At 47.9% G+C, this 21,948-nt stretch overlaps 1 protein-coding gene across 1 annotated transcript in view; it reads left to right on the forward strand.

The window, feature by feature from the left end:
- The window catches only part of LOC110539012 (voltage-dependent T-type calcium channel subunit alpha-1I), a 137,691-nt gene that overhangs the window by 95,146 nt on the left and 20,597 nt on the right, over window positions 1-21,948 (forward strand). The window contains exons 26-30 of the mRNA XM_090197059.1: window positions 219-352; window positions 2,009-2,079; window positions 16,325-16,403; window positions 17,034-17,155; window positions 18,283-18,711. Of these exons, the coding sequence (XP_090053185.1) occupies window positions 219-352; window positions 2,009-2,079; window positions 16,325-16,403; window positions 17,034-17,155; window positions 18,283-18,711 (835 nt within the window). The remainder of the gene's footprint in view (window positions 1-218; window positions 353-2,008; window positions 2,080-16,324; window positions 16,404-17,033; window positions 17,156-18,282; window positions 18,712-21,948) is intronic.

A 21,948-nucleotide genomic window follows, 5' to 3' on the forward strand; every position in this document is an offset into this window, starting at 1 on the left:
CACCTCACACACACCCCACACACACACACACACACACACACACACACACACACACACACACACACACACACACACACACACACACACACACACACACACACACACACACACACACACACACACACACACACACGTCTGTACCTGTACAGTACATGAATGACCCTGATGGAACATGGCCTCCAGTGTGACGACCCTTTGCTCTCTGACTCTGTGTGTAGGTGGAATCAGTTGGATCTGGCCATCGTGTTGCTGTCAGTGATGGGCATCACTCTGGAGGAGATCGACTACAGCGCTTCTCTCCCCATCAACCCTACCATCATACGCATCATGAGGGTGTTGAGGATCGCACGAGGTAACGAGGGAGGGAGGGAGGGAAGTAGGAGGAGCGAGAAGGAGGGAGAGAGAGAAGAAGAAGTGCATTTGAGTGTTTAGTCGGACCCTGGCACACACACACACACACACACACACAGTACAACACCTTTTCTACTCACGCCCCTCTGAAATCTATGGATAGCATGACCCAGTGTACAGACCCAGTGTTCAGACCCGGTGTTCAGACCCAGTGTTCAGACCCAGTGTTCAGACCCGGTGTACAGACCCAGTGTTCAGACCCAATGTTCAGACCCAGTGTACAGACCCAGTGTACAGACCCAGTGTACAGACCCAGTGTTCAGACCCAGTGTATAGACCCAGTGTACAGACCCAGTGTATAGACCCAGTGTACAGACCCAGTGTACAGACCCAGTGTTCAGACCCAGTGTACAGACCCAGTATACAGCAGATCACTGCTTCATCATTAATCCTACCAATGCTACAGCTCATGACTAATGGTTGGGCCAGTGGGAGGGCCATGAGCGAGCGAGAGTGTATGTGTGTATGACAGTGTCTGTGAGTGTGTGTGTGTGTGTATGACATTGTTTGTGAGTGCGTGTGTGTGTATGACAGTGTCTGTGAGAGTGTGTGTGTGTATGACAGTGTCTGTGAGAGTGTGTGTGTGTATGACAGTGTCTGTGAGAGTGTGTGTGTGTATGACAGTGTGTGTGTGTGTGTATGACAGTGTCTGTGAGAGTGTGTGTGTGTGTGTATGACAGTATCTGTGAGAGTGTGTGTGTGTGTGTGTGTGTGTGTGTGTGTGTGTGTGTATGACAGTGTCTGTGAGAGTGTGTGTGTATGACAGTGTCTGTGAGAGTGTGTGTGTGTGTATGACAGTGTCTGTGAGAGGGTGTGTGTGTATGACAGTGTCTGTGAGAGTGTGTGTGTGTATGACAGTGTCTGTGAGAGCGTGTGTGTGTATGACAGTGTCTGTGAGAGTGTGTGTGTGTATGACAGTGTCTGTGAGAGTGTGTGTGTGTATGACAGTGTCTGTGAGAGGGTGTGTGTGTATGACAGTGTCTGTGAGAGTGTGTGTGTGTATGACAGTGTCTGTGAGAGCGTGTGTGTGTATGACAGTGTCTGTGAGAGTGTGTGTGTGTATGACAGTGTCTGTGAGAGCGTGTGTGTGTATGACAGTGTCTGTGAGAGTGTGTGTGTGCATGACAGTGTCTGTGAGAGCGTGTGTGTGTATGACAGTGTCTGTGAGAGTGTGTGTGTGTATGACAGTGCCTGTGAGAGTGTGTGTGTGTATGACAGTGTCTGTGAGAGTGTGTGTGTATGACAGTGTCTGTGAGAGCGTGTGTGTGTATGACAGTGTCTGTGAGAGTGTGTGTGTGTATGACAGTGTCTGTGAGAGCGTGTGTGCTGGGTATAAATTTAGCTGTGACCTTTCGGAGGCTGGATGTTTCCCGTTTAGTCCAGAATTGAACCGGAGGGAATTCCCTAAATGCCCGGCATTTATAATCTTCACCTCTCCCCAGCCCTCATCATAACCTTTTTCTCTATTTCTGTCTTTCTGCCCCTCTCTCTCTCTCTCTCTCTCTCTCTCTCTCTCTCTCTCTCTCTCTCTCTCTCTCTCTCTCTCTCTCTCTCTCTCTCTCTCTCTCTCTCTATCTATCTATTCTCTCCATCCCAGTTCTGAAGCTGCTGAAGATGGCTAAAGGAATGAGAGCTCTGCTGGATACGGTGGTCCAAGCTCTACCACAGGTACAACTGCACGCACACACACACACACAGATAAACAAACATTGGGTAAGCCAATACTATGACAATGCTCAACACGGGCCAAAACAGCCCCCTTCCCCCTCACACTGCCCTGGGAATCCATCCTAAGTTTGAGGCCTGGGGGAGAGAGCTGCGGTAGAAAAGGGAGTCCCAAACTGCAACTAGGAGCTGATCAATGACCAGGAATGTATAGCCTCTCTAGCTTTCTGGGCAGTGCTAATTGGTGACTCAGACTGGCCTCCCTGCCACACACGCACAAATTCACACACACACACACACACACACACACACACACACACACACACACACACACACACACACACACACACACACAATGCTACTAGGGTTGAATGAGAATTGCAGACAAACAGAGGGGCTGATTGAATGATTATGGCTAGCATTTTTATCTGTTTTTCAACAAGCTGTTCTACCAAGGGTTATTATGTAGATGATGGCAGCTGCAAACAATCAAATGAGATGATGATCTTCAAACAGTAGCTATATCTCTGTACATAATGTGGACAGTGTGTGCTTTCAGGACCATGGAGAGTGCTTTGGGAAAAAGACTATTCATAAAGAGTGCTGATCTAGGATCATGTCCCCCTGTTTTATTCATTAGGATCTAAAAGGATAAACTGATCCTAGATCAGTACTCGTATTCTGAGACACTATGAATACCGCCCTGGTCTAGATACAGCCCCTAGGCCCATAACCACTACTGCCTAGGCACCTCATGTAGATGTGAAAGGATTTGACATCATGCAATATGGAAGTAGCTCAACCTTTCACTCTAATATGCTTGGACGGAGTTTGACCATATTGCATACACCTCTCATATCCTTTCTGATCTCTACAAGTGGCTAGGGGTTGTTTCTGGCTGGGGTACACTGATATTAATACCTCTACTACATTAAGACATGAGGTGTGGGTTATTAGATCTGGTTGGGCTGGAAAGACATGACTCCTTTTCCTAATAAGGTTTGGTCCCGACCACATCATTCCCACAGAGAAAGAGAGAGAGAGAGAGAGAAAGAGAGAGAGGTAGAGAGTGAGTGAAAGAGAGCAGGCAGGGAGAACAGGCAATGAGAAGGAAGGAGTGTAGGGAAGACGGAGGTAAGGCAGAACGGATCTCCTCTCCTCCGCTGCTATCGATCCCTGTCTCATTAACACAGGACCCTGGGTCGTCTCCCCAAGGGCATCAGGCAAGTAATTAACACCAAGGTGATTAAAGAGGTGTGTGTGTGTGTTTGTATCCTTAAATGTGTGTGTGTGTGTGTGTGTGTGTGTGTGTGTGTGTGTGTGTGTGTGTGTGTGTGTGTGTGTGTGTGTGATGAGAGGAGACAATCAGTCTGCTATAGTTACATCTTGAGAAGGAGGTGAAAAATCACCTGCCAGGGTAGTGTTACACACTGTCAAGACTGAGAGTAATGGTGTTCCATGGAGAAGCCCCTGACAGATGTTAGCTAGCTAGCTGAAGGTAACACTCAAACACATTATGACCGACACCATCTCTTATCAAAGAATCTGCCTAAAATGTGTCACATTACCCAACTAGAATCAGCCATTATCTAACATTATCCCATTTCTCCCCAACTGAGCTAAAATGGCTACCATCTGCTGTTCACTAGATGGTAGTGGTGTCGTTCAGTCACATCACATCACCACTAAAGCCAGTTGTTTTCTCTCCTCCAGGGGCTGGGTGATAAACTTCAGATATAGCCTATGTCAGTAGGCAACGCTGCGTGAATATCACCATTTCTGCTTTCTAAAAGCTAATTACGAGTGCTCACAGCGACATCTTGTACCATTCTCTTAGCTACTAATTTTTTTTATCCCAGTGATGTTTTTTTCTCCAGAAAATACAGACTTCCTTAAAACTAGTCCCTTGGCCGGGAGAGATTAGCTATCCCCTCACACTATCCCCTCGCTAGCTAACATTAGCATTGGGGACCAAAACACAGTAAAAGTGAATGGATCCTGGCTAGCATAGCATGCTCTTAGCTACGTGCACAGATCAAAGTAAATTCAAGACTCACTTATCACTGACCCAGGTTTCACCCGACATAAATTCACCCTTTGTTTGTCTCTTCCTTGCTTGGATCACCCCTCATAGAATCATGTCATTAAGAATCACAGATCATTAAATTGATCTCAATGGAATAGTGCTATTATCAGAGGTGCTTAAATCATCCCCAGTAGTGTGAGATCTACACTCCCTGGTAGATACATCACTAATCAACTGTGACACAGGTAGCTGGGGAGAGCTTGCATTAGTTCTGGCCCAAAGGGAACTCGGTATCATACTGAGACAGTCTGACGAGAGACTGAGACTGACAGTATGACAAACAAAGTCTGGATCTAAAGTGCTTTAGAGATTTTTATAGAACTGTTACGTCACTACATAATTTCTACTTAAGTTAGACATTGCTGACCTGGGGCATGTTCAGTAGACCCAAACGGGAGAAAACCTTTTGAAATGGAGGTATTACCACCTGAGCTTGTCCACTAAGAACACACACTTTCCTTTGTTTGTTTCAAAAACTTTACCGGACGTTCAGTACCTGCTGAACACAACCTTGGTCTCTAACCCTCACTAAACACTCCTATCTTAATAAACCTGGGTCGTGTTCTTCTATGAAAAACAGCTTCACATCTGTGACTGTTTGTCTTGTGATTTGTTAGCCTGGTAGAGGCTAGATCAGGCTAGATCTGGATAGAGCAGGCTAGATCTGGATAGAGCAGACTAGATCAGGCTTTTTGGTATTTTTGGTATTTCATTAGGATCCCCATTAGCTGTTGAGAAAGCAGCAGCTACTCTTCCTGGGTCCACACAAAACATGGAACATGACATAATACAGAACATTAATGGACTAAAACAACTCAAGGACAGAACTACATTAAAACAATGTAAAGGCACACATAGCCTAGTGTAACGGTTTTCTTCGTGAGAAGGAGAGTCGGACCAAAATGCGGCGTGTAGATTGCGATCCATGTTTATTGTGACTATAGCAACATGAATCCAAATACAAACAGTGCAAAATAATAAACGTAATGAAAACCGAAACAGCCTAAACTGGTGCAAACTAACACTAAGGACAATCACCCACGACAAACTCAAAGAATATGGCTGCCTAAATATGGTTCCCAATCAGAGACAACGATAAACACCTGCCTCTGATTGAGAACCACTTCAGACAGCCATAGACTTAGCTAGAACACCCCACTAGCTACAATCCCCACACATACACACCACATACAAAAACCCATGCCACACCCTGGCCTGACCAAATAAATAAAGATAAACACAAAATACTTTGACCAGGGTGTGACAGAACCCCCCCCCTAAGGTGCGGACTCCCGAACGCACCTCAAAACAATAGGGAGGGTCCGGGTGGGCGTCTGTCCATGGTGGCGGCTCCGGTGCGGGACGTGGACCCCACTCAATCAATGTCTTAGTCCCTTCTCCTCGCGTCCCTGGATAGTCCACCCTCGCCGCCGACCATGGCCTAGTAGTCCTCACCCAGAACCCCACTGGACTGAGGAGCAGATCGGGACTGAGGGGCAGCTCGGGACTGAGGCAGCTCGGGACTGAGGGGAAGCTCAGGAGTGAGAGGAAGCTCAGGAGTGAGAGGAAGCTCAGGCAGGTTGATGAATCTACCTGGCTGGCTGGTGGTTTCGGCAGATCCTGGCTGACTGGCAGATCTGGAAGAGTCTGGTCGACTGGCAGATCTTGAAGAGTCTGGTCGACTGGCAGATCTTGAAGAGTCTGGTCGACTGGCAGATCTGGAAGAGTCTGGTCGACTGGCAGATCTGGAAGAGTCTGGTCGACTGGCAGATCTGGAAGAGTCTGGTCGACTGGCAGATCTGGAAGAGTCTGGTCGACTGGCAGATCTGGAAGAGTCTGGTCGACTGGCAGATCTGGAAGATTCTGGTCGACTGGCGGATCTGGAAGATTCTGGTCGACTGGCGGATCTGGAAGATTCTGGTCGACTGGCGGATCTGGAAGATTCTGGTCGACTGGCAGATCTGGAAGAGTCTGGTCGACTGGCAGATCTGGAAGAGTCTGGTCGACTGGCAGATCTGGGAGAGTCTGGTCGACTGGCAGATCTGGAAGAGTCTGGTCGACTGGCAGATCTGGAAGAGTCTGGTCGACTGGCAGCTCTGGCTGCTCCATGCTGACTGGCTGCTCCATGCTGACTGGCAGCTCTGGCTGCTCCATGCTGACTGGCTGCTCCATGCTGACTGGCTGCTCTGGCTGCTCCATGCTGACTGGCTGCTCCATGCTGACTGGCTGCTCCATGCTGACTGGCGGCCCTGGCTGCTCCATGCTGACTGGCGGCCCTGGCTGCTCCATGCTGACTGGCGGCCCTGGCTGCTCCATGCTGACTGGCGGCCCTGGCTGCTCCATGCTAACTGGCAGCTCTGGCGGCTCCTTGCAGACTGGCAGCTCTGGCGGCTCCTTGCAGACTGGCAGCTCTGGCGGCATCCTGCAGACAGGCAGCTCTGGCGGCTCCTTGCAGACTGGCAGCTCCTTACAGACTGGCAGCTCTATGCAGACTGGCAGCTCCTTGCAGACTGGCAGCTCCATGCTAACTGGCAGCTCTATGCTAACTGGCAGCTCTATGCTAACTGGCAGCTCTATGCTAACTGGCAGCTCTATGCTAACTGGCAGCTCTATGCTAACTGGCAGCTCTGAACAGGCGGGAGACTCCGGCAGCGCTGTAGAGAAGGAAGGCTCTAACAGCGCTAAACAGGCGGGAGACTCCGACAGCGCTGGAGAGGAGGAGGGCTCCGACAGCGCTGGACAGGCGAGGCGCACTATAGGCCTGATGCGTGGTGCTGGCACTGGTGGTACTGGGCCGAGGACACGCACAGGAAGCCTGGTGCGGGGAGCTGCTACCGGAGGGCTGGGGTGTGGAGGTGGCACAGGATGGGTTAGACCGTGAAGGCGTACTGGAGATCTTGAGAGCGGTGCTGGCACAGGACGTGCAAGGCTAGGGAGGTGCACAGGAGGCCTGGTACGTGAGACTGGCACCATCTTAACCAGCCGACTAACACGCACCTCAGGACGAGTATGGAGCGCTGACCCAGGTGCCATCAAATCCCCGACACGCTCCGTCGGGCGAATTCCATGTTTAAAACACCAACACAGCAACTCCCTCATTTCTCTCTCCTCCAATTTCCCCATTAACTCCTTCACAGTCTCTGTTTCGCTCACCTCCAACACCGGCTCTGGTCTCCTCCTTGGCTCCTCACGATAAACAGGGAGAGTTGGCTCAGGTCTGGCTCCTGACTCTGCCACACTCTCCCTGAGCCCCCCCCCAAGAAATTTTTGGGGCTGACTATGGGGCCTCCGTCCGCGCCGCCTTGCTTGCTTCGCAAACTCCATTCTCCTATATCCTTCCGCGCACTGCTCCATCGAATCCCAGGCGGGCTCCGGCACTCTCCCTGGGTCGACCGCCCACCTGTCTATCTCCTCCCAAGAAGTATAGTCCATACTGTACTCCACTTTGGGCTGTTCTTGCCTGTTGACACGCTGCTTGGTCCCTTTGTGGTGGGTGATTCTGTAACGGTTTTCTTCGTGAGAAGGAGAGTCGGACCAAAATGCGGCGTGTAGATTGCGATCCATGTTTATTGTGACTATAGCAACATGAATCCAAATACAAACAGTGCAAAATAATAAACGTAATGAAAACCGAAACAGCCTAAACTGGTGCAAACTAACACTAAGGACAATCACCCACGACAAACTCAAAGAATATGGCTGCCTAAATATGGTTCCCAATCAGAGACAACGATAAACACCTGCCTCTGATTGAGAACCACTTCAGACAGCCATAGACTTAGCTAGAACACCCCACTAGCTACAATCCCCACACATACACACCACATACAAAAACCCATGCCACACCCTGGCCTGACCAAATAAATAAAGATAAACACAAAATACTTTGACCAGGGTGTGACAGAACCCCCCCCCTAAGGTGCGGACTCCCGAACGCACCTCAAAACAATAGGGAGGGTCCGGGTGGGCGTCTGTCCATGGTGGCGGCTCCGGTGCGGGACGTGGACCCCACTCAATCAATGTCTTAGTCCCTTCTCCTCGCGTCCCTGGATAGTCCACCCTCGCCGCCGACCATGGCCTAGTAGTCCTCACCCAGAACCCCACTGGACTGAGGAGCAGATCGGGACTGAGGGGCAGCTCGGGACTGAGGCAGCTCGGGACTGAGGGGAAGCTCAGGAGTGAGAGGAAGCTCAGGAGTGAGAGGAAGCTCAGGCAGGTTGATGAATCTACCTGGCTGGCTGGTGGTTTCGGCAGATCCTGGCTGACTGGCAGATCTGGAAGAGTCTGGTCGACTGGCAGATCTTGAAGAGTCTGGTCGACTGGCAGATCTTGAAGAGTCTGGTCGACTGGCAGATCTGGAAGAGTCTGGTCGACTGGCAGATCTGGAAGAGTCTGGTCGACTGGCAGATCTGGAAGAGTCTGGTCGACTGGCAGATCTGGAAGAGTCTGGTCGACTGGCAGATCTGGAAGAGTCTGGTCGACTGGCAGATCTGGAAGATTCTGGTCGACTGGCGGATCTGGAAGATTCTGGTCGACTGGCGGATCTGGAAGATTCTGGTCGACTGGCGGATCTGGAAGATTCTGGTCGACTGGCAGATCTGGAAGAGTCTGGTCGACTGGCAGATCTGGAAGAGTCTGGTCGACTGGCAGATCTGGGAGAGTCTGGTCGACTGGCAGATCTGGAAGAGTCTGGTCGACTGGCAGATCTGGAAGAGTCTGGTCGACTGGCAGCTCTGGCTGCTCCATGCTGACTGGCTGCTCCATGCTGACTGGCAGCTCTGGCTGCTCCATGCTGACTGGCTGCTCCATGCTGACTGGCTGCTCTGGCTGCTCCATGCTGACTGGCTGCTCCATGCTGACTGGCTGCTCCATGCTGACTGGCGGCCCTGGCTGCTCCATGCTGACTGGCGGCCCTGGCTGCTCCATGCTGATTGGCGGCCCTGGCTGCTCCATGCTGACTGGCGGCCCTGGCTGCTCCATGCTAACTGGCAGCTCTGGCGGCTCCTTGCAGACTGGCAGCTCTGGCGGCTCCTTGCAGACTGGCAGCTCTGGCGGCATCCTGCAGACAGGCAGCTCTGGCGGCTCCTTGCAGACTGGCAGCTCCTTACAGACTGGCAGCTCTATGCAGACTGGCAGCTCCTTGCAGACTGGCAGCTCCATGCTAACTGGCAGCTCTATGCTAACTGGCAGCTCTATGCTAACTGGCAGCTCTATGCTAACTGGCAGCTCTATGCTAACTGGCAGCTCTATGCTAACTGGCAGCTCTGAACAGGCGGGAGACTCCGGCAGCGCTGTAGAGAAGGAAGGCTCTAACAGCGCTAAACAGGCGGGAGACTCCGACAGCGCTGGAGAGGAGGAGGGCTCCGACAGCGCTGGACAGGCGAGGCGCACTATAGGCCTGATGCGTGGTGCTGGCACTGGTGGTACTGGGCCGAGGACACGCACAGGAAGCCTGGTGCGGGGAGCTGCTACCGGAGGGCTGGGGTGTGGAGGTGGCACAGGATGGGTTAGACCGTGAAGGCGTACTGGAGATCTTGAGAGCGGTGCTGGCACAGGACGTGCAAGGCTAGGGAGGTGCACAGGAGGCCTGGTACGTGAGACTGGCACCATCTTAACCAGCCGACTAACACGCACCTCAGGACGAGTATGGAGCGCTGACCCAGGTGCCATCAAATCCCCGACACGCTCCGTCGGGCGAATTCCATGTTTAAAACACCAACACAGCAACTCCCTCATTTCTCTCTCCTCCAATTTCCCCATTAACTCCTTCACAGTCTCTGTTTCGCTCACCTCCAACACCGGCTCTGGTCTCCTCCTTGGCTCCTCACGATAAACAGGGAGAGTTGGCTCAGGTCTGGCTCCTGACTCTGCCACACTCTCCCTGAGCCCCCCCCCAAGAAATTTTTGGGGCTGACTATGGGGCCTCCGTCCGCGCCGCCTTGCTTGCTTCGCAAACTCCATTCTCCTATATCCTTCCGCGCACTGCTCCATCGAATCCCAGGCGGGCTCCGGCACTCTCCCTGGGTCGACCGCCCACCTGTCTATCTCCTCCCAAGAAGTATAGTCCATACTGTACTCCACTTTGGGCTGTTCTTGCCTGTTGACACGCTGCTTGGTCCCTTTGTGGTGGGTGATTCTGTAACGGTTTTCTTCGTGAGAAGGAGAGTCGGACCAAAATGCGGCGTGTAGATTGCGATCCATGTTTATTGTGACTATAGCAACATGAATCCAAATACAAACAGTGCAAAATAATAAACGTAATGAAAACCGAAACAGCCTAAACTGGTGCAAACTAACACTAAGGACAATCACCCACGACAAACTCAAAGAATATGGCTGCCTAAATATGGTTCCCAATCAGAGACAACGATAAACACCTGCCTCTGATTGAGAACCACTTCAGACAGCCATAGACTTAGCTAGAACACCCCACTAGCTACAATCCCCACACATACACACCACATACAAAAACCCATGCCACACCCTGGCCTGACCAAATAAATAAAGATAAACACAAAATACTTTGACCAGGGTGTGACACCTAGATATCAATACAGACACACAAACTATCTAGGTCAAATAGGGGAGAGGCGTTGTGCCGTGAGGTGTTGCTTTATCTGTTTTTTGAAACCAGGGCAGCTTTTTTGAGCAATATGTGATGGAACAGAGTTCCATGCAATAATGGCTCTATATAATACTGTACGCTTTCTTTAATTTGTTCTGAGTTTGGGGACTGTGAAAAGACCCCAGGGGGCATGTCTGGTGGGGTACATGTGTGTGTCAGAGCTTTGTGAAATTGACTATGCAAACAATTTGGGATTTTCAACACGTTAATGTTTCTTATAAAAAATAAAAAGTTATGCAATCAGTCTCTCCTCAGCTCTTAGGCAAGAGAGACTGGCATATATGTAGTATTTTTTATCTGCCCTCTGATTACAATGAAGAGCAAGACATGCTGCTCTGTTCTGGGCTAGCTGCAGCTTAACTAGGTCTTTCCTTGCAGCACTCAACCACACGACTGGACAATCAAGATGAGACAAAACTAGAGCCTACAGAGCTTGCTTTTTGGAGTGTGGTGTCAAAAAATCAGAGCATCTCATTATTACGGACAGACCTCTCTCCATCGTTACAAGCATTCAATCTATAGGTTTTGACAATGACAGTTTACAATTTAAGGTATCGCCAAGTAATTTAGTCTCCTCAACTTGTTCAACAGCCACACCATTAGTTTCCAGGTTCAGCTGAGGTCTAGAATTTAGGGAATGATTTGTACCAAATATAATGCTCTTAGTTTTAGAGATGTTCAGGACCAGTTTATTACTGGTCACCCATTCCAAAACAGACTGTAACTCTTTGTTAGGGGTTTCGGTGACTTTATTAGCTGTGGTTGCTGATGCGTATATGGTTGAATCATCAGCATACATGGACACACATGCTTTGTTTAATGCCAGTGGCAGGTCACTGGTAAAAATAGAAAAGAGTAGAGGGCCTAGAAAGCTGCCCTGCGGTACACCACACTTTATATGTTTGACATTGGAGAAGCTTCCATTAAAGAAAACACTTTGAGTTATATTAGATAGATAGCTCTGAATCCACGAGGTTGAAAAGCCAAAACACATATGTTTTTTCAACAAAAGTATATGGTCAATAATATCAAAGGCTGCACTGAAATCTAACAGTGCAGCTCCCACAATCTTCTTATTATCAATTTCTTTCAACCAATCATCAGTCATTTGTGTCAGTGCAGTACATGTTGAGTGCCCTTCTCTAAAAGCATGCTGAAAGTCTGTTGATCATTTGTTTACAGATAAATAGTATTGTATTTGGTCAAACACCATTTTTTCCAACAGTTTGCTACTGGTCTACTGTTAGAACCAGTAAAGGCCGCTTTAACACTCTTGGGTAGCAGAATTACTTTGTTCTTCCCTCCAGGCCTGAGGACTAAGAATTTCCTCTGGGGCTCAGATTAAAGATATGACAGATAGGAGTGGGTATAGAGTCAGCTACCATCCTCGGTAGCTTTCTATCTAAGTTGTCAATGCCAGGAGGTTTGTCATTATTGATCGATAACAATCATTTCCCAACTCTCCCAAACTAACTTTACAAAATTCAAACTTGAAACGCTCTTCTTTCATTATTTGTTGTTTTTAAATGCATGAATACGATGGCTCACTGTTTGTTGTTGGCATTTCCTTCCTAAGTTTGCCCACTTTGCCAATGACATAATCATTAAAATAATTGGCAACATCAAATGGTTTTGTGATGAATAAGCCATCTGATTCGAATTGCTCTTTCTGCCCATAATTCCATTTAAAGTAAATTTACAGTAAGTCAGCCAGTCAGATGTGCAGCCAGACTTATTAGCCACTCTTTTTGCCCCATCTCTTTCAACCATACAGTTTCCTCATCAATTCATTGAGCCTTAACAGTTCTAACAGTCATTTTCGTAATAGGTGCATGTTTATCAATAATTGGAAAAAACAATTTCATAAATCCATCAAGTGCAGCGTCTGGATGCTCCTTATTAATTGCATCAGACCAACAAATATTTTTAACATCATCCTCATAAGAGTCACAGCAAAATATTTTGTATGATCTCTTATACACTATTTTAGGCCCAGTTTTTGGAATGTTGGCTTTCCTGCATATAGCCACTATATTGTGATCACTGCATCCAATGGGTACGGTTACAACTTTAGTACAAAGTTCTATAGTGTTAGTAAAAATGTGATTGATATGATCCTGGATGATCCTGTTCCTGTAGTGTTTGTAAACATCCTGGTAGGTTGATTAATAACCTGAATCAGATTACAGGCACTGGTTACAGTAATAAGCTTCCTCTTGAACGGACAGCTTGATGAAAACCAGTCAATATTCAGGTCTCCAAGAAAGCAGACCTCTCTGTTTACATCACATACACTATCATGCATTTCACACATATTATTTAGATACTGACTGTTAGCACTTGGTGGCCTATAACAACACCCCAAAAGAAAAGGCTTTAGATGTGCCAAGTGAACCTGCAACCACAACACTTCAATAACAATTGGCATAAGGTTTTCTCTAAGCATTACAGAGATGTGGCTCTGAATATATACAGCAACACCTCCCCCATAAGCATTTATGTCTCTTCTATAAATGTTATATCCTTGTATTGCTACTGCTGTATCATCAAATGAGTTATCTAAGTGAGTCTCAGAAATGGCTAATATATTAATGTTATCTGATGTTAGCAAGTTATTGATTTCATGAACCTTCAGGCGACATATATTAATATGGGCTATTTTCAGCCCTTTCCTGGGTAGCTTATCAGAGATAGACATAATACTGAAAAGAGCAAGCAAAGCTAGAGAAAAATATATACATTCAGCAGTCCATAACCAATTGGTGTGTGTGTGTGTGTGTGTGTGTGTGTGTGTGTGTGTGTGTGTGTGTGTGTGTGTGTGTGTGTGTGTGTGTGTGTGTGTGTGTGTGTGTGTGTGTGTGTGTGTGTGTGTGTGTGTGTGTGTGCGTGTGTGTGTGTGTGTGTGTGCATGCGTGTGTGTGTGCTGTGGGGTTGAAGCTACGAACCCATAGGCTTGGCTCTCTCATCTCTTCCAGGCGTCTGGGAAGGTGAACAATGAGCCTGTCATAGCAGATGTCAGCGATGTCCCCACGCGCTCTGACAGCTTTCATGGCTGGGATAAGTTCTTTCCTCTTCTGGCGCACAGCTTCAGGATAGACCTCGTTGAGGAAGATATATGTTCCTCTCAAGTTCTTGGCTCTTTCCAGAACAGCTACCTTGTCCTTGAACTTCAGGAACTTGACCACTATCTGGCCTGTCACCTGGGACGGTGGTGGGTTTTCCAGTCCTGTGGTCATGCTCCACCTCAATCTTCCTGTGGTCCGTCTCCAATTTCTCAGAGATCACTTCACTCACTTTGTCCTCAGACTCCGTCCAGGTCTCATGTGGAGATTCTGCAATTCCATCCGCAACTATGTTGTTCTGCCTTAATTGTCCCTCCAGAAAGTCTCATTTATCCGTCATTGTTATCATGGATTCACATAAAGAACTGATGTCCTCTCTCAACGACTTACAGATTGCTGTCATCTTGCCGTTTTCCTGTTTCAACTCATCGAGCTGACCCTGGGAAAACTGCAAATTGTTATTCAGGTCCTGGACCTCTCTGGTCAGGTCGTTCATTGTTTTACTTGTTGAATCCAACAGTATTTGGACAAAACACGTGAAGCTATTTTCTTGTTGTTGTAACAACTGCTTATACTCTTTTTGTTAGTTTAAAAGATCCTTCACGTGTGATAGAGAGACACTGTCCTCAACGGTACTCCCACAGACTTTGGTCTTTGTCATGGTAGCTAGCAACGCAGGTCCAGACAGGGCAGGTCACAGGGAGGTGACAACAACAAACAGCAGGGATCTAGACAGCCATGAACCCGGAACCATCTGCGGTCCCAGCCACAATGGCTAACCACATCGCGGGCTGCTTTCAAGCCCTCAAGAAAACCCAGCTAAGCCAGCTGCTACGCAAAATGCTACTCATACCCATCCTTGGTCGGCAGGATCACTGGACAGAGACTAGCAGTCCCAGCAACTGATGCCAACTGTGTTGCGGGTTCTGAAAGTTGGATTTCTACTAAGAACTTGCCAATACACTTTCAAAACAACAAACTTTTCAAAACAACAAAACGGAACTCTCCCTCTTTCCGCGTTCAACCGGAAGTGATGTGTAGTGTGTCTCTTATTGCTAGATCAAACCAGAGCAGACTAGATCAGGCCAGAACAGGCTAGAGCAGGCCAGAACAGGCTAGATCAGGCAAGAACAGGCTAGATCAGGCCAGAGCAAACTAGAGCAGGCCAGAGTAGACTAGATCAGAACAGACTAGAGCAGGCCAGAACAGACTGGAGTAGGCCAAAACAGGCTAGATCAGGCCAGAACAGACTAGAGCAGGCCAGAACAGGCTAGATCAGGCCAGAACAGACTAGAGCAGGCCAGAACAGACTAGATCAGGCCAGAACAGGCTAGAGCAGGCCAGAGCAGACTAGATCAGGCCAGAACAGACTAGATCAGGCCAGAACAGACTAGAGCAGGCCATAACAGACTAGAGCAGGCCAGAACAGACTAGATCAGGCCAGAACAGACTAGATCAGGCCAGTAGAGTCTCCTCCCCCAGGGTACCAGACCAGACAGAGCTGTGTGCTGGCTGCTGTGACATTGGCTCTGTAAGGTTACATCTCACTAATGGGATTGTGTTTTCTGAGCATATTTACTACATAACCTCTTTATGCAGTACCATTCAGCAGACAGAGAGGGATCTACTGCTGTGTGTCCTGGGTGGCTTCCAACTACACAGTCACAATAACAGAGTAAGGTTACGCACACTGACAACTTTTCCAATTCTCTCCTCAGGCTCCTCTTGAGGATTCTGATACGATGTAGGACTTGGGCTTTGGTCGTGCACCACATGTCCAGCTTTCACTTCTCTTTTTTTGGTAGCAGGCCTGCCCAAGCGAAAGGCAGAACAACTAGCAAATTATGCCTCTACTGAGGATTCTGATAAGGTAGAGGCTGTGCCACAACATGGATGCTGGGACCAATAGGTTTTGTTGCTTGGTAAAAGGCAAGGCCAAAACACCCGCTGTTCTTTCAGTGGGATGCAATGTTTAGAATGTTTGCCTTAAAAATGTATGATTATGTGCCTCCAGGGCATTTCAGACGGCTGATTGAGGATCTTTTTACAGAAAAATGTGTTTGTTTTCTATGACTGTGTTATTTATCTTTGTTTTGCTTTTCGTACTGTATTTGATGTGTATATTTTTGTCACTACGGTGTTCATCTGTATTTTAAAAACAACAACATTTTCACCTTTATTTAACTAGGCAAGTCAGTGGACAGCCTACACCAGCCAAACCCGGATGACACTGGGCCAATTGTGCGCCGCCCTATGAGACTCCCAATCACAGCCGGTTGTGATACAGCCTGGATTTGAACCAGAGTGTCTGCACTGAGATGTAGTGCCTTAGACCACTCTGCCACTTGGGAGCACAAAATTGCTCTGTAAAAGAGACCTTGGACTCAGCATGACTCCCTGTCAAAATAACGGTTCAATACAAAAAAGAATGTAGAGCAGAAACAGTTCCTAATACTGTTCCTATGTGTGTTTCAGGTGGGGAACCTGGGCCTGCTCTTCATGCTCCTGTTCTTCATCTACGCAGCACTGGGGGTTGAGCTGTTTGGAGAACTGGGTGAGTTGGTAGTGATGGGCTGGAACAAAACCCTGCATACCCAATGGCGCGCCACATTCAGAGTTGTACATATCCAATCCTGTTAGATTACAGAGCCAAGACAGAGTTAAAAAGGGACTTGTAGTGAAGTATCTGGACGCAGCCAGAACCAAGAAGTATCAAGGAGACTAGGCAGGAGAACAATAACACATCAGCTAGGCCTGTTTTCAAACTGTCACACTCTCTCTATGGACTCTAGTCAGGTCTGCTGGAGGTCATCTCTCATCCCATCAGTTTTGAGCAAAGGATTAGAGCCAAATGCAACTGTAGTAAGGAGAGAGATTTGTAAACAATCAGCCAAGACAGCTTTAAGACCCGGAGCAAACAACCACGTCTGCTGTTGTTGGTTGTTGGTTTCTAAGAGGACTGAACAGATAAATGTTCTCTATATAAACTGTTATTTTCTCTTCATGCATCTTTATCTCTCCCTCTGTCCCTTCGTCTATCCCCCTGTTCCCCCCCTCTCTGTATCTATCTTTCTCTATTTGTTTCTCTCTCCCCTTATCTCTCACTCTCTCTTACCTCCCCATCCCTCCCTCCCCCATGTCTCCCTCCCCCATACCTCCCTCCCTCCCTACTCTCCTCTCCCAGTGTGTAACGAGGACTACCCATGTGAGGGGATGAGCCGCCATGCTACCTTTGAGAACTTTGGCATGGCCTTCCTCACTCTGTTCCAGGTCTCCACTGGGGACAACTGGAATGGGATCATGAAGGTATGGATGGACTTCTACATGGTGTTCTATGGAGTGTTTATTACAATAAATGAGATAGTTGATCATCTGATACTTTAACCCAAAATGACTTGGATTACCATGTTTCAATGTGTTGCTATTTGGGTTGTATTATTCAGTTCTCATTTTGATGTCTGTGGTTGGTATTTGGTGCCTGGCTTCTTAGCTGCAGAGAAGTTTCAGAGTAATTACAAGCCCTGTGGCCCTAAGGGCAGACCCCAAGCCTATGTCCTGCTGCTTAGGAAGACCATTCCAATCCTCGTCTCCTTGAGCGCTACCATAACCAGACCTGTCACAGCTCTGTATATCCTCCTTTAAATAGGGGAATGTGTCCCACTCCCATTTCACAGTCGTCGCCCCCCCCCCCCCCCCCCCCCCCCCCCCCACGCTCAACGCATTATGGAGTGTGACAGGGGCGAACCGTAAAAACACCTCAGTGGTTTGTAGAGGTGCGGGTGAGGATCACAGCCGCTACCTCTCAGCTGAAGCGGTGAACTGTAATCACCTCTCTTAGATTACTACTGATGAGACCTTGTGAGCTTTCACTGCCTTTTACCTGGAGATGTGTTGGATGCAAACTGTCTGGAACGAGGGAGGGGGAAGAGAGAACGAGAGTGAATCACCACTGTGCTGACTAGAGAGAGGGGAGGGAGGGATAGAGGGAGGAAGAAGAGGGGAGAGGGGAAGAAGGAAACACTTGAGACTACACAGTGAAAAGGTCAAAACAAATGAGAGAGAACAGACTAGAATCAGCTCATGTCTGGATGTCTTACAGTTAATGTATGACAGGTCAATTTGCTCACAAAAGTCTTACATTGATATCTTTGTTTCAAGTTGGAAAGCTTAACTCTTGTTCATGAAGCTGTTCATTAGAACGTGTTGTTTCTGTATAGTCCCGTATAGTCCTGTGTAGCTCAGATGGTTGTGGGTTCGATTCCCACGGACGACCAGTACGAAAAAGTATTAAAATCTATGCACTCACTAATGTAAGTCGCTCTGCATAAGAGCTTCTGCTAAATGACGTGAATGTAATAATGTCTTAGCAGGACTTCATGGCTTGACCTAACAGACTGCTCCTCCTCACTCCCACCTTCCCTCCCCCTCCCTAGGACACGTTGAGGGAGTGCCCTCCGGACTACGGGCCTGACTACTCCTGCAACCCCAGCCTGCAGTTCATCTCTCCCATGTACTTTGTGTCCTTTGTGTTGACGGCCCAGTTCGTCCTGATTAACGTGGTGGTGGCGGTGTTGATGAAGCACCTGGACGACTCCAACAAGGAGGCCAAGGAGGAGGCGGAGATGGACGCTGAGATTGAGCTGGAGCTGGCCACGGGGGCCCTATGCTGCATGGGGCCGGAGGGAGTCTGTGCAGGAGGGAAAAAAGGGGGAGGAGCAGGGGGAGGAGGTGGAGGAGGAGTGGATAGAGGGATGGGAGTCCCAGGCAGTTCCTCCGGGGGGAATATACATCATCACGTGGCAACGACGCATCCAGGAACACTGCAAGATCCGAACAATCGTGATCCCTACTCTCCTGCACAGGTGAGATGGATGGATGAATATATTTCTGTCCGTATGGGTCTGTCTGTTTCTGTCTATTTGACTTTCTATTTGATATTATAGGAATTACACATATAAACAGTCTGACACACCCGTGTGTAGTGCATAGACGTAAGGTTGAGGTCATTATGACAGGGAGAGAGAGGACAAGAACAAGAAAAGACAGAGGAGACAGAAAGATAATCAGAGACATTTAGTCTCCTTCCCGTTCTGACATCCTCAGTGTTTTAGACTGACAGCCCATCAGTCCTGTTTAACTCAGTTTGTCTGCTGGTTCACTCAACCTTTCATAATGTAATACAAAAGGAGCCAGGGACGATACGAAGAGACAGCGAGAGAGAGATGGGGGAGAGAGAGAGAGAGAGAGAGAGAGAGAGATGGAGAGAGAGAGAGATGGTGAGAGAGAGACGGGGGAGGAGAGAGAGAGAGAGAGAGAGAGAGATGGGGAGAGAGAGACAGGGGGAGGAGAGAGAGAGAGAGAGAGATGGGGAGAGAGAGACAGGGGGGAGGAGAGAGAGAGAGAGACACAGAGAGAGAGAGGGATAGAGAGAGACAGACAGAGAGAGAGAGAGAGAGACAGAGAGAGAGAGAGAGAGAGAGAGAGAGAGAGAGACAGATAGAGAGAGAGATCTTGTCAGCCCGGGTATTCAAATAACAGACATAATCTCTGAACAGGTCATAATGTAGATTCAGTACAATGTCACCGTGACCCATAGTGTGTCTCAAATGGCACCCTATTCCCAATATAGTGCACTACTTTAACCAGGGAATTTGGGTGCCATTTGGGACGTACACTAGAACATGGCCGTGGCCCAGACTACTGCAGAAAAACACAGCTACTCTCATTCAGGGTTCTGTTATTGGTTTCTACAGATGAAAACATCTCGAAGGGGTTTGGATATTATTCCTGGTACCCCTGAAATAGATGCTGATGAAAGAACAATGTGATTTTAGGGAGTTGAAGGGAGAGGGACATTGAAATAAATTTTCATCTAGCTGCACCTTTCACTGTGAATTTGCCTGGCGCTCTCCATCGCCATGGCAACCCTTGCTGTCAGTTTTCTGTGGCGAGGTAGACGAGCAAACACACACTGCACTGTGCATTTTATCACCTTTTCAATTCAAACTCAGGACTTCCGATATTAACCCGTCAGTGTGCAACACACAAACACAAAGCCCTGGAAGACATAAACACGAACAAGCACACACACAGTGAGATTACTAAAAACCTATTCATAATGTAATGGCAAACACAAACAAACACACACACACACGGATGACTCACCGGCTGCCTGCTACGATCTGTTCTACCTTTACAGAACTAAACTTGGCTTTACTGAGGAGCCATTTTTAGCTTTATGTTGGCTGACAGAATAACTTAATAAGAGGGAGGGAGGGAGGGAGGGAGGGAGGGAGGGAGCTTCTTTGGTCTGCTCTCCTCTCCCCTGGGTGATGTAATCAATTTATTCACTCACAACAGCTACAATTGTGTGTGTGTGTGTGTGTGTGTGTGTGTGTGTGTGTGTGTGTGTGTGTGTGTGTGTGTGTGTGTGTGTGTGTGTGTGTGTGTGTGTGTGTGTGGAGGCAGGAATTATTGAGAAAACACACAGAGGAAAATAGAAAGGAGAGTGAGCGACCTGAGGGGGAGGGAAAGGTGGAGAGAGAGAGAAGTAAAGAGGAAAGGTGGAGAGAGAGAGAAGTAAAGAGGAAAGGTGGAGAGAGAGAGAAGTAAAGAGGAAAGGTGGAGAGAGAGAGAAGTAAAGAGGAAAGGTGGAGAGAGAGAGAAGTAAAGAGGAAAGGTGGAGAGAGAGAGAAGTAAAGAGGAGAGGTGGAGAGAGAGAGAAGTAAAGAGGAAAGGTGGAGAGAGAGAGAAGTAAAGAGGAAAGGTGGAGAGAGAGAAGTAAAGAGGAAAGGTGGAGAGAGAGAGGAAGTAAAGAGGAAAGGTGGAGAGAGAGAGAAGTAAAGAGGAAAGGTGGAGAGAGAGAGAAGTAAAGAGGAGAGGTGGAGAGAGAGAAAAGTAAAGAGGAAAGGTGGAGAGAGAGAGAAGTAAAGAGGAAAGGTGGAGAGAGAGAGAAGTAAAGAGGAAAGGTGGAGAGAGAGAGAAGTAAAGAGGAAAGGTGGAGAGAGAGAGAAGTAAAGAGGAAAGGTGGAGAAAGAGAGAAGTAAAGAGGAGAGGTGGAGAGAGAGAAAAGTAAAGAGGAAAGGTGGAGAGAGAGAGAAATAAAGAGGAAAGGTGGAGAGAGAGAGAAGTAAAGAGGAAAGGTGGAGAGAGAGATGTAAAAAGGAAAGGTGAAGAGAGAGAGAGAGGTAAAGAGGAAAGGTGGAGAGAGAGAGAAGTAAAGAGGAAAGGTGGAGAGAGAGAGAAGTAAAGAGGAAAGGTGGAGAGAGAGAGAAATAAAGAGGAAAGGTGGAGAGAGAGAGAAGTAAAGAGGAAAGGTGGAGAGAGAGAGAAGTAAAGAGGAAAGGTGGAGAGAGAGAGAAGTAAAGAGGAAAGGTGGAGAGAGAGAAGTAAAGAGGAAAGTTGGAGAGAGAGAGAAGTAAAGAGGAGAGGTGGAGAGAGAGAGAAGTAAAGAGGAAAGGTGGAGAGAGAGAGAAGTAAAGAGGAAAGGTGGAGAGAGAGAGAAGTAAAGAGGAAAGGTGGAGAGAGAGAGAAGTAAAGAGGAGAGTTTGAGAGAGAGAGAGAAGTAAAGAGGAAAGGTGGAGAGAGAGAGAGAAGTAAAGAGGAAAGGTGGAGAGAGAGAGAAGTAAAGAGGAAAGGTGGAGAGAGAGAGAGAAGTAAAGAGGAGAGGTGATGCTCAGTGATTGGAGGGGAGCTGAAGGAAATGCCCATGATGAGAAATCAATGTTTACTCCTTTAAGGCAATACAATTCACAGCATCACTACGGCAGGTGTTTCCTTTACTGTGACACTTGTAATGGGATTCCAGACCTGGCAGAATGTGTTATATACAGACCCGTGCCTGTTTTATACACAGTATTCTAGTTATTCTAGACCCTGTGGATTCCACTGGTCTTCACTGTTTGTGACAATAAAAAAGACTCGTAGACACACTTCATGTAATATAACAGGCTTTTAAAATTCAATATTGGTGCACAATTTCTACGAAAGGTATGCAAAAAGCACTCTTTTTGTGGAATGACCCATGTAATGATATTGGTGGTGATCTCTCTGTGAGAGAAACAGAGAAAGAGAGACACTCTTTGACATCATCCTTAGCT

The sequence above is a fragment of the Oncorhynchus mykiss genome, chromosome 13 (genome assembly GCF_057628025.1).
Source record: "Oncorhynchus mykiss isolate SJ-2025 chromosome 13, ASM5762802v1, whole genome shotgun sequence".
NCBI classification, from domain to species: domain Eukaryota; kingdom Metazoa; phylum Chordata; class Actinopteri; order Salmoniformes; family Salmonidae; genus Oncorhynchus; species Oncorhynchus mykiss.